The sequence below is a fragment of the Aricia agestis genome, chromosome 20, assembly GCF_905147365.1.
Source record: "Aricia agestis chromosome 20, ilAriAges1.1, whole genome shotgun sequence".
NCBI classification, from domain to species: domain Eukaryota; kingdom Metazoa; phylum Arthropoda; class Insecta; order Lepidoptera; family Lycaenidae; genus Aricia; species Aricia agestis.
In genome coordinates this window covers 5,979,992-5,994,006 of record NC_056425.1, presented here as the reverse complement: position 1 = coordinate 5,994,006, position 14,015 = coordinate 5,979,992, and the positions used below count along the sequence as shown (strand labels likewise).

The 14,015-nt window shown below is 39.0% G+C and overlaps 1 protein-coding gene across 1 annotated transcript in view; it reads right to left on the bottom strand.

Annotated features, from left to right (window-relative positions):
• Positions 1-11,414, bottom strand: part of LOC121737092 (G-protein coupled receptor dmsr-1-like) — a 43,237-nt gene extending 31,823 nt beyond the window's left edge. The window contains exon 1 of the mRNA XM_042128639.1: positions 11,151-11,414. Within this exon, the coding sequence (XP_041984573.1) occupies positions 11,151-11,414 (264 nt within the window). The remainder of the gene's footprint in view (positions 1-11,150) is intronic.
• Between the last annotated feature and the right edge of the window lie 2,601 nt (positions 11,415-14,015).

Sequence of the window (14,015 nt, the reverse complement as noted above, 5' to 3'; positions counted from 1 at the left end):
ACGCCCGCAACTCCGTTGCGCCAAAATTCATTTATCGCGTGGAAACCGTACATTTTTACGGGATAAAAGTATCCTATGTCCTTTACCGGGACTGAAAGTAACTCTGTATAGAAAAAGTGAAGAGGCAACAGACAGACACACTTTCGCATTTATAATATTAGTATGGATAAAGTAAAAAACTCTGACGTGGGAGAGCCATGCTTCGGCACGAATGGGCCGGCTCGACTGGAAAGATACCACGTCCTCACAGAAAACCGGCGTGAAACAGCGCTTCCGCTGTGTTTCGCCGAATAAGTGAGTTTACCGGAGGCCCAATCCCCTACCCTTTTCCTTTCCCTACCCTCCCCTATTTCCTTCCGTACCCTTCCCTATTCCCTTCCCTACCCTCCCCTATTACCCCTTAGAAGGCCGGCAACGCACCTGCAGCTCTTCTGATGCTGCGAGTGTCCATGGGCGACGGAAGTTGCTTTCCATCAGGTGACCCGTTTGCTCGTTTGCCCCCTTATTTCATATTAAAAAAAAAAACATGAAATCCGTTCACGTAACTTCTCAGCATCTATACCTCTTTATTCACGGTCAGAACACTCTGATGTAATCCCAACGCGTCGTATAAAGTTTATGACTTTTATTTCTGACTTTTTATAACTGTTTAACAGTACGGTTGTTGTAAAATTACCGTAAATGAGTCGATATCTTGATTTTCAATTTCGTTTTATTGATTTCTTGGTTACATCGAAACAACGAGGCAATGCTTAGACAAAATTAGAAAATGTAACATTTGTGACGTCATTTTAATTAGTAGTTTACCTACCAGTGTGGAGGTAATAGGAATTATTTAAAGACTGATTGTGACGTGACCGTTTATTGTAGGTGAGTTACAATTTTGCGAGCTTAAAGCGAAGTGTGTTCCAAATTACAAAAAGATGACTATTTATATATAACGTTGATGTTCATTGTCATTGTCATTCCTGTACAAATTGGGAATAGTGCCGCGGCCTAGAATCCTAGATGATGAGACCTAGATGATGCAACCATGAGTGACAAATAATAATTATTTGTTAACTATATTATAACTTAACATAAAATATACAATGTGCAGCACAGTAGTAAGTATTGAGATTTATTTATAATGGCTTCTTACAAACGAACGGCACTTGTCGACGCGTGCCGTGACAAGTGCCGTTCGTCAGTAAGAAGCTTATGATTGTACATACACTGCACTGCATAATTATTTATCCTCAGTAGTTCTCAGAGTCGCACGAGAGTCTTCTGTTTATAACAAAAATCTAACTCTGATACCAAATTACATCTAAATCTGTTCAGCCGTTTAAGCAAAGATGTAACAGACAAACAGAAATATATACCGAAAGGCAGACACTCCTTCGCATTTATAACAACTAGCTTTTTGACCGAACTTTGTTCAGTATTCGATAAAACACGAATAGAATGATATTTTCTAAAAATGATTCCTAGCTAGATCGATTTATCGCCCCCGAAACCCCCTGTATACTAAATTTCATTAAAATCGTTGGAGCCGATTCCGAGATTCCAACTATAAATATATAATATACTAGCTGTCCCGGTGCACTTCGTGTCACTTTTAAACCTTCCCTGGACTTCTACGAATATTTTAAGACTAAAATCATCCCAATCCGTTCAGCCGCTTTTGAGTTTTAGCGCGACTAACACATTTGAAAATCCATTTTTATATATATACAGTGAAAAAAAAATTCGTCTTTCAGCGCTGCTACTTTCACAGTGAACTCTCTACAAGGAACACGTACACACCCTAAAGTATTATCACTTATTTTTGTTACACACTGTAGATATACAAAAATTGCTCGTTTAAAGATATAAGATATTTATAGCTCGATATAAGATATAAGTAAAGATTTTAATATTACGTCAAACTTGTCAGTGATAAAGAGCTCATCCCCGAAGCTCATCCCAAACAAAAACACATTTGAACTTCCAACTTATGTGCTTCGTGATAATTTATTCGTACCTGTTCTGTCTCTTTTGACTTTCACCATTATTCACAACTGGAAACAGTAAAAGGACGTAAATAAATTAATACTGAAACGACAAAATATACTGACAGCCGTTGAGAAATTGGTCTAGACGTACCTATAACAAGTAAGGTAATGTTACTTGGAAGTATTTAATAGCTTCTTTTGTAGACATAACATTATATTTTTATAACCTGAAGATGTTTCTAAATACTTCGTGCACCCAAAAGAAATCTCGTGACAAATAACATTTTTTTTTTTTGGGATAAAAAGTAGCATAGTTCTTTCTTTATGTCTTTGGCGTTTATCAAAATCGGAGTACGATGCAAACAATATTAATATATAAGGCAAACAAGAAAAACCGTTCCTCTTTATTAGAATGGTAAATAAGGAAATAGTTACAGGAAATGTATGAAATCAGAGTATTTCATAGATCTCGAATAGAAAATTGAAGGTATACGGAAATTGCACAATAGTTTATTGTTTCAAACATTGCTTACGTTTCATTGTTATGATAGACTCCAATATCAATACTTCCATATCCATGCTTGCTAATATTATAAATGTGAAAGGGTGTCTGTCTGTCTCCGAATTATAATTGCATAAGTTAGTAAAAAATGCTATGCAATAGCATTTTTTATTAATTACAGCGGCAATCCCCGAGTGCCACCTGGATTAATAATATTGTATTTCAATTATCCCACGTATACAATAATAATTATGGGAGAGACATGCTTCGGCACGAATGGGCCGGCTCGACTGGAGAAATACCACGTTCTCACAGAAAACCGGCGTGAAACAGCGCTTGCGCTGTGTTTCGCAGAGTGAGTGAGTTTACCGGAGGCCCAATCCCTACCCTATTCCCTTCCCTACCCTCCCCTATTCCCTTCCCATCCCTACCCTCCCCTATTACCCTATTACGCACCTGCAGCTCTCCTGATCGAGTGTCCATGTGCGACGGAAGTTGCTTCCCACCAGGTGACCCGTTTGCTCGTTTGCCCCCTTATTTCATTTAAAAAAATCCTTGGTGCGAAAAACCTAATAAGTATATACAAAGATAGCAAAAAAGGATATGGACGAATAGCCCATAGACTGCCCCAAATTACATAAATTTTCTCTCTTCTCCACGCCTACTCAATACCGCTTATCATATTTCGTGTTGACTCAGTATGTTGACTTTCATACGAGTTAATTAACGATCGATTATTATGTACTGAAACTAATAATACTGTTTACACTAATAATTGTAATTGGTAAGTACATAGAAGATAATAGGGACCATGCAGGAACTATAGAATTATATTTTATCAAGCATTAAATATCAAATCAGTAATAATTAAGTTTCGTATTTAGGCAGTAGGCAACATTTTCTGTGTAAAAGAGAACGTACAGGAAATGTAGATCTTAGGGTAGGGGATGTATCATATAAATAAGCAATTTCAAGATGGACGACGTCGCCGTCGACGGCCTCGTAAAATATGGTGAAATGAAGTGGATGCATCCAAGCCAGGCTGGCCTGCAGTGGCGTTAGAACAAGACGGATAGACCTTGGAGGAGGGAGGAGGAGGAAAAGTTTCACACTAACGACATTATAGTTTGCAGCACCTTCGTGGTGCGTTCCCTATCCGTGTTTAGTTTACACTGTTTCCGTGCAAACTAAACATTAATAGATTTAAACGGTCGCACTCTGTGACATATTTTAATACTAACTCAATTTTAATGAAGAGTAATACATAAACTGGATATATTTTATGTCAAAATCTTCATTAAGCCAAAGTTAAGCAAATAAGTTATGATTAAGTCCCTCTAAGGACGGTCGTAAATTATCTACTAATTGAAGAAATCTCTATTTTGACGCTGATATAATATTTTGATTACCTTACGAGAATTTTCGAATAAAATTCTTCACAGAAGAATTTAATCCACTCGAAAAATTGTCCCCACTTACCTTTTTAACCCCCGACAAAAAAGAGGGGTGTTATAAGTTTGATGTTACGAATAACATCGCATCACAAAGCGCTTTATGAAGTTTTTCTTAGAAAGGTTGAGATATGACGTCATCTATTTTAGGCCTTCGGCCGTTGTTCCACTGTTCCATCACCGTCACTGACAAAAATTCTAATAAAATGCCACTTCATGAGTTTAACAGCGCTTGCAGCGACGTCTTCCGAAGCTCGGGAAATACGATCGTTGCCAAAAAATTACGAAAATTTCTATGCGCATTATCACTTTGGGTGCACTGTATGTAAATGACAGCGCGGCCGCACCGCTATTAAATAAATCGCTTGTGATCTCGCGGTGTAGCGGCCAAACCGCTTTTTCGCGCGGACCAATATAAATCCAGCATTATGGCGCATTTTCACTGGCCGCATGCGTGGTGCGATCATGCCACGACCAATAGACATGCGCCATTCGTTGTCATAGACTACCCGTATGCTGTATACCGTACGAGTTAACGACTAATGAAAATGCGCCCTTAGTAATAAAGTACTAAATACATAGCGAATATAATACGAGATGTTCTTGTCTTTGTCTGGCATATTGAAAACCTTACAACTCATATGACAGATTAAAGCAGCGATCCTTGCTGCAGTGCATTAATATTTTGCTCTGTAACTGCCGCACTAAGCGATATTGATAACTTAACTTTAATATAGTAAAAAAATTGTTAAGATGAAGTTAATCGTCAAAATAGCTATTTTATTGTCATAGTGGCCGCATGTGGCCGCTTGGGAGTTGAAAATAAGCCCTGAATTGTTTCTTTTTCTTAAATTAGATACTACTTTATATTTCCGAGAATTCGATCTGAGCAAAAACACGATATCTGAAAATTTTCTCGATAGAAAAAAATCACAAAGATGCATCTAATTTTCACGAATTTTTCATTTCTTTAACACATTGTATAAACTATAAAATTCTATCATTGAGGGATCGACCTAGCGGATTTTTAAAATGTTGTATATTTATCGAGTTATTGAGAAAAAACTAATTTGGCGATGAATCCGCGTCGTCCTTTTTCACCTGGCATATGAAAGACGAGCGTGAGTGTGAAGAGAGAAGGACGATGTTTGATTTTTGGGGCTAGCTAGGAGGGCCCTAATGTAAAGTAATCATCTCTAATTCTAAAGTCTGAACTCTCTAGAGTCTAGAGTGCGGGCCTACGTATTAATTTTTTTTTTTTATGAAATAAGGGGGTAAACGAGCAAACGGGTCACCTGATGGAAAGCAACTTCCATCGCCCATGGACACTCGCAGCATCAGAAGAGCTACAAGTGCGTTGCCGACCTTTTAAGAGGGAATAGGGTAATAGGGGAGGGTAGGGAAGGGAAGGGAAGGGAAGGGAATAGTTGAGGGTAGGGAAGGGAATAGGGTAGGGGTTAGGGGATTGGGCCTCCGGTAAGCTCACTCACTCGGCGAAACACAGCGCAAGCGCTGTTTCACGCCGGTTTTCTGTGAGAACGTGGTATTTATCCGGTCGAGCCGGCCCATTCGTGCCGAAGCATGGCTCTCCCACGTATAGCTGCGTAATTTCGTAGTCGTGCTACGCCGTAGCAGAACTACGAAAGCGTAGCAATAAGCTCATCGCACATAACACCAACTCGACGCCAACCTAATTCACAGCATGGCATGGAAATGTAAGCTATATTATTAGGAGATAAGAGCAACTTTTGCCTAACTCACAACGCGTGGACAGCCAGTCGGCGAGTCGTCGTCAACTAGTTGTTCGCTTGTTAGTAAATAAACTCCTAAGTAACACAACATAAAGCTGAGAATTCAATGTCATTCTGTGAGTTGAGTTGGAGTGGAGTCGGTGTAATATGCGATGAGTGAGATGACCTCACCAGTGAGATAAGCTCACTCACTCGGCGAAACACAGCGCAAGCGCTGTTTCACGCCGGTTTTCTGTGAGAACGTGGTATTTCTCCGGTCGAGCCGGCCCATTCGTGCCGAAGCATGGCTCCCCCACGTATAAAGTTTAAGACGTTTAAGACGCTATCTTATATTTAGTGACCCTTTGCCGGTTAAAATATCTTATATCTTCTCGGTCGGTTAGTTTTGAACCGGTACTATATCTTAGGACTTTTTGAAAGTATTTGGAAATTAAAATATATTTATTTTATAACATATATTTGATTATACGCTGTGTTATATTTATATTTATTAGTAAGAGGGATATTTTTCCGCTTTTAATAATAATAATAATAATGTTTATTCGACAATATGACACAGCATTACACTACAATGATAAACTACACGTTACAATACAAAGAAAGGAAATTAAAAACATCACATACTTACGCAAAAGACACAAAATTATAAAAAAAGAGAAAATAAAAAAGAAGGAATAATACATGAGACACGGTGATAAGACAGTAGGTATGCATAACGTAAGGACGTAAACTATGGGGACATCCCCATAGTGCTTATGGGTCAGCCATACGAGTAGTGTATTGTTATGTCTATTGTAGAAAAGGATACCACTCAGGCTTATTACCGTGGTGTACACCACAGTGCCTGGTGTTATGTGGTTCCTAATAACAGTCATCTAGAAATAGGGACAGATATGCACTCAGCGTTAACATTTTAACCTAACTAATACAATTTTTTTAACTTAAATCGACCGGATTCGTTATGTCATTATTCAGTTTAATCATCATTATTAGCCCGGCCGCACATTGACCGAATTCTGATCAGAAACAGAGGAATTCCGCCGGACCGCCACCCCGCACACTATCCGAAATATCCTTCCGGCGAGTTCGAGCTCACTCGGCTCAGTACAAAATGTAAGAGACAGCGCGGACGTTCAACTGTTTCGTATCAGAAATTTCGGACAATGTGCGGCCGGGCTAAATCTTAACATAATAAAATCGTAGGAAACTCAAAACTATGTGATATTGAATATTTTTTAAGAAGAACACGTGGGGTGTAATTTGCAATCGATATCGAATCCAAACTTAATATTATAGTTTTTAGAATTTTTATCTGTTTGTCTGCATGGATTTACTTTGCATGAATATAAGAGGTCGGGTCAACATATAGGCTACATATAATCACACTATCTTATACTTTTGGTGCTGTAGAGGCTTCACGCAGACGACGTCGCGAGCAGCAACTAGCAAAATATAGAACTATAATATAAGTATATTTATCTTCTACAAAGTTTCTTGTAATTAAAAACTTGGGTTCACAGTAAGTTCTGCAGTTCTTCGTTGACACTTGACGTAGTCGTTTATGGATAAGTATTTATATTCTTCGTTTAAATTAAAGACAATCTTGTCTCTGTATTTTATTTAAAGGTATGCATAATGGGGTTGAACGAGGGTTGAACTCAGAAAAGCATGCAGATTCTAAAATATGTTGTCAGGAGTTTTATTTATATATTTTTTTATTTGCCGAAATATGACTCCATGGAAGATTCAGAATCATAACCTGCATGCATTTCTGAGTTAAACCCGAATCAAAGAATGTAGTACTCAAATTTTTTTGCATACTCAACGCTAGTCGCCGCGTTACACCGGAATGGCAGCGGCGAGGCGAGCACTTTCAGTTTCATATGATTTTAAACTTTATCTTCATTTTTGTAATGCATAGTATCGCTTGAGAATTCTACGGCCGCTCGTGGCCGCTCGTTTTTGTCAAGCGATACTATGTATTACGATAATGAAGATAAAGTTTAAAATCATATTATGACACTGAAAGTGCTCGCCTCGCCTCGTCAACTGGCTTATCCTGACCGACTAACTATACTATCGATCGATATATAACAGCTACTAATATTATTATATGCATTATGTTATTACTAGATGATGCTCGTAACTCCGTTTAAAAAGTATTATATGTGTTTTCCCGGGACTCAAAGGATCTCCATACCAAATTTCAGCAAAATCGGTTTAGCAGTTTGGGCGTGCAGTGGTTACAGACAGACAGACACACTTTCGCTTTTATAATAACTAGAGATCGCCCAATGGTCGAAATTCGACCTTAGTTTCAACGATATTAGGACTACTACCTATATTTTGCAAAAAAATATTGACTTTATCATATTTTTTTCAACTCTTGTCTCTGGGACTCTGCTTACCTCAGACTGGCCGTGTAAGCATTGTCTAATAGTATCTTAGATTCAATAAATATAACTATAATCCATTTTCAATTTGTCAACTTGTTGTCAACAGACTTCAACCATAAATAAAAGACTATAATTCGTATGTATAGGCTTGTCACTCAAAAATCTGTCATTTTTCCTAGTGTGTGTGTTGTAGTGTGTATAATGTTTTATTTGTTAAAAATATGTATGATAAAAGCATAATTTCAAAATAATATAAGCTCGATGCACTCCTTCACCATATAAACTATAACTGTGCAAAATTTCATGCACCTACGTTTCCCCGTTTTTCGTCAAAAGAGATACAAAGTTTTTGGCTCACTAATATATAGAAAATTATGGATATATACGCACTGTTGAAAGATAATATTAAATCCGATTAATCTCCACATCAATCAAAAGGTATAAGGGAGGATAGCCCTTAACTAATTATACTCGATTGCTGGTATGTCAGAACTTCACTTTGATTATAAATTAATTGGCCCTTAACATGACTCAGTCAATCTATTGTGCGCTCAATATCTGAAGCTGTGTGCCCAGGACATAAGAGCCCTACATTAATAATAAATTAACAATTGATCGGTATAACGATCATCGGAATATAATTTAGGTAGGTAGGTTTAAAGGTCAATGTATACGCCTTTACAATAAAATCCCGGAAAACGTTCAAAATCTATCAATTAATAAATTTAAAAAAGTAATTAAAGAACGTTTGTGTGCCAAAGCCTACTATACGGTCAAAGATTTCCTAAACGATAGCACATCTTGGGAGTAGGATGGCTGCTTGCAAGGCTGCTTCTACATTTATTATATGTGACTTACAATTGTGTATTCATATTGTATAGATTAAGTTATTTACATTGTAAATTTTATTTTTTTAAAAGACAAATTTTCCACTTTTTTACTAAAAAGTGGCCCCATGCGAGTTTCTTACGCCGGTTCTTCTCGCCGGGTTAGTTCCCGAACCGGTGGTAGGCAACATGTAGTTCAACATTCTGAAAATATTTGATTCAAATTTATTCAGAAATAAAACAATTTTTATTATTTTATTTTATTTTAGGAGCAGAGGGCGCTACTAGCACATATAACAGTAAATCTGACCAAAATCTGTCATTTTTTATGAAATAAGGGGGCAAACGAGCAAACGGGTCACCTGATGGAAAGCAACTTCCATTGCCCATGGACACTCGCAGCTTCAGAAGAGCTGCAGGTGCGTTGCCGGTCTTTTAAAAGGGAATAGGGTAATAGAGGAGGGTAGGGAAGGGAAGGGAAAAGGGGAGGGTAAGGAAGGGAATAGAATAGAAGATTGTGCCTCCGGTAAACTCACTCACTCGGCGAAACACAGCGGAAGCGCTGTTTCACGCCGGTTTTCTGTGAGGACGTGGTATTTCTCCGGTCGAGCCGGCCCATTCGTGCCGAAGCATGGCTCTCCCACGTTACGTCATATCAGAATTCAGAAAGTTGACAGAAATGTTGTAAAACGTGGGAGAGCCATGCTTCGGCACGAATGGGCCGGCTATAATAGTATACTCTTAGCTATGGCGGCTTATGAGAGCTCGCACATTGCTTCCAACTATACGATTAAGTCGGTCAACTTGAAATTGTAAGTCTGCGGTCGCTCTTAGAAAGATGCTTGTGTAAGTGTATACGTAAACAAATTTTTACACACAGACGTAAATCAATTACGGTTTCGTTTGACAGCTCGAGAATGTTGCTCTATTCCGCTAGGTATATTAAATTTATGATTCCAAACTAAGTTATAGGTGACTTGTCTGACTGATATTTACCAGCACTGAGCGGCAGCGTTTAAACAAAAAGAACTAGACCATAATCAGTCCACTTCTTTGGGCGCTACGATGCCACGGACAGACTCACAGATAGGCATGTCAAATTTAGAACACCCTCAACGTCGGGGCCAAAAAGATGTTAGCTTACTTAAATTCTATAGATAGACCAGATTTTGTCCGCGGCTTCGCTCGCGTTAAAAAGTATTATTTTATACAATCTTTCATCCCCTATTTTATCCCCTTAGGAGTGGAATTTATCAAAATCCTTTCTTAGCGGATGCCTACGTTATAACATTTACCTGTATGCCCAGCCCGATCCGGTCCAGTGGTTTGGGCTGTGCGTCGATAGATCACTATGGCCGTGTTCAAACCAAACTGACTGTATGCCGCAGAATGTGAGCAGGCTCACTGTGAGCCCCAGTGTAAACGTGAAAATAAACGGTATCGAATGTCCGCGCCTACGCTTAGCGTAATAATGTCTTGTCGGTTAGGTGTGAACGAAAAAGTGAATATGTATGGAAATACAATAAACTGCGTAAAGTTCGCTCACTTTCAGCGGCTGACAGTCAGTTTGGTTTGAACACGGTCAGTCAGTCACCTTTGAGTTATAATATATTTTTAGATAGAGTGTGTCCGCCACCGCCGTCACCGGTACGCTTGGTTTTATTGTGTTCTACGACCTACAAAGCAGCGGCGGCATGGGTCGCTAGACTAATGTCGGTAGAAAATGAAATCATAAAGCCTAGGTCATAGGGCCAGGCCACAACACTGCGTTGCGGCGTCGTATCGCAAAAACATCGCACAGAAATGCGATGCGCTGTTACAACGCAAAAATTTCATCGGAAATGTCGCTGATGCATCGCAAAGGGGTATGAAGATTTTTATATGGAGCCTGGCCGACCTACTTTCCGCCATTGTGTTTTTCCGCGTTTACGAATATTTTTTTCAAAAATAGATAGCTGCTAACATCAATACAAATAAAATATTCGTGAACGCGAAAAAACACAATAGTGGTACGGTAGGTAGGCCAAAATCTTCGTACCTCTTTCCACGATGCATTCTGCGACGTCATAGATTTTCGAGATGCGACGTCGCAACGCAGTGTTGTGGCCTAGCCCATAAAGTGGCATTTTATTTAAATTTGTTGTCGGTTACGTTCCGATGACGGCGGCGCGGCACAAACGGCTTTACACCACCCCTCTTTTTTCGTGGGGGGAGAAAATTTAACTTACATTACATGCATATACTTACAATGAGACTGACGTATCCGTGTATGCCATTATATGCCAAAACGACGTCACGAAAGCCATCACAATAGTCGCAGTCCGTCTTGCTCAAATTCAACTTCGTGCGCCAACCGTCGACTAACTTCACTAGCGTTCCAAAATCAAATGTATCGTTGTTTGGTTTCTTCAGGGCTGTCATCAACTTCGCTACGCTGACGTCACTTCTGTTCTCTTCTCCGCCCATCATCTCCTCGAAGAGGCTCGACAGCGTCTGCGTTATGTTCGTCATCTTCTGGAACAAATTATACATTCACAAGACATTCTTGCTAAAGGCAGGGCCCGATCTAATGGGCGAGCCGGGTATTTGCCCAGAGCGGCAAAAATGAGGGGCGGCGAAATTGACTTATTCCTAACTTCCAACCTAGCCATCCACCACTTAAATTTGAGAATTTTACCAGCTAACCTACCTTAAGTTTGCTAGTGGAAATATTTGAGTATTTTACTTAAATATTCCTCCCATTTTCCCCCAACAAATATGTTTCTGTATATGTAAAGGGCGGCGAAAATGATCTTTGCCCGGAGCGGCTAAATGGCTAGATCGGGTCCTGGCTAAAGGTGGCTTTCGGATCTTTGCCGCGAGCGACCGCGACCGGTAAAAATTCAAATAAAATGCTACTTTATGATATAGAATATAGGTATTATTTTCCACTGACATTTGCGTGGCGACCCACGCTGCCGCTGGCGGCGGCGTAAAAACTAGTGGTAGAGTAAAATGAAACCTAAAGCCTATGTCATAAAATGGCATTTCGTTTGAATTTTCATCAGTCGCGGTCGCTCGCGGCAAAGATCCGAAATCCACTTTAATATTATAATTGAGGAAGTCTGTCTGTTTGTCTGTCTGTTAGCTGTTCACGTCTAAACCGTTAAACCGATTTTGCTGAAATTTGGTACGGAGATACTTTAGAGTCTCCGGATAGGACATATTTTCTGTCCTGGAAAATGTATGTTTCCCGCACGATAAACGAATTTTGGCACAACCGAGTTGCGGACGTCAACTCGAAGGTTATAATTAAATGCGAAAGTACGTACAATGTCTGTTTCATATATCTGTTTGTCTGAATGTTTCTTCTTCACGTTAAATCTGCTGAACCAATTAAAATGAACTGGACCAATTAAAACTCTAAATATTTACATACCGAATTGGTATACGGGTGATATTAAGAGGTAGAGGGACGGGAGAGGACATAGGACAGTTTTTGTTTCGAGAAAATGTACGGTTCCCGCGCCGCATACCAATTTCAGCGCGGAGTTGCGTCGTCATCTATAGTAAATAATAATTATTGTTCATTACCAAGACATAAATTACAATTATACATCACAACAAAAATAAATTATAATTACACATCTGCGACGTAAAACACGGGATTTGGAGGTTGATTTATTACTACATAGTACATTAACGTAATAGGAGCGTTTGGATTTACTCAAGCTTTGGGACATCTTCCAATGGGAATTTTATTACTTTATCGGTAAGTCTCTAACGATCGGAACAGTCGCACTAGATAGTTTATGAAGCATGTTATTAATGTTCACATCTAAAAGTAAAGGTAGGCATTCACGAGCGATCCACATGGCTCTCGCGCCATTGGCTCGATACTCGATGTCATGCCGAGCCAAATTCATGGCATTCACGAAAACGCCCGCGAGCCGTTCCATTTGATCATTTTGAGTGTAGGCGTCGACAGCACCGAACGTGTTCTAAACGCAAACTAAAATCAAAATAGCGTCTTTGGCTCGCGAGTAACACCATTCACGAACGAGCGAGCCATATGGCAATTGGCACGACGGCTCAGACCGACCGGACCATTGGTTTTTTGCATTCACGAGCGCGCCGCGCCAATTGGCTCGGCCGCGCAAATTCCATCGCGTCGAGCCGATCCATCATGGACGAATTTTGGATCGACGGCGTGTCAAATAGATCGATGGATCGCTCGTAAATGGTGGCCTTTAGTCAAAATTTCAGCATTGTGATTAGCGATTAGCATGGTTGATAAAATTTAAAAGTAATAAGATTTGGATAATTAAATATTAATCATGGGTACAATTACACAGAGAAAAGATGGTTAGGCTACTTATACTGTCACAAAATGCTTTTGTGGTACCCTAGTGGCACCGCACAATTACCTTTTGCACTTTCAAAGCTGCGGTCATTATCTAGTTTAAAATAAACTTATGTCTAGGATTATAATGATAATACTTTTCTTACTCTAACTTACGTAAAAAAAAAATTAAATACTAATTGTAATTATTCTTAATTTCACATAAAAATAGCCCTGAATAATATGTTCAATTTCAACTCCATATAACTAAATTTTTAAAATAAAAGACCTTGATGGACGTACAATAAATATCATAAGATCATAAATAAGGATTCCGTTTCTTCTTGAGCTACGGAAACTTAATATAATATTTTATAACAATGAAGCTTAAGTGCACTCGTGAAGGTCTCAGCCATGAAAAAACATCAAAGACTTTTTTAACGTGTAAATGGGTCACGGTAGAGGGCAAAAGTATAAATATTTATGAATAATTAAAGCACATGTTTTACCTTTTTACTTTTTGATTTCTAAGGGCCCGGAAGTGGAGTTTTGGCATCCAAATTGCCTTATTTGGGATTTGTAAGGATAATGTTGTGATGTCAACCGCAGTCTCAGTAAATAGTATCCCATAAAATGTTTGAGTGTAAAATATTCTGATAAAAATATTTTCCACTCCCTTGGTTGGCTGGGCCGAATTAGCTAAAATTTGGCGCAGATATACCTCTAAGAGTCTAGAGAACATAACGGGAAAGTTCTGTATTCTATCCATACTATAAATGCGAAAATGTGTC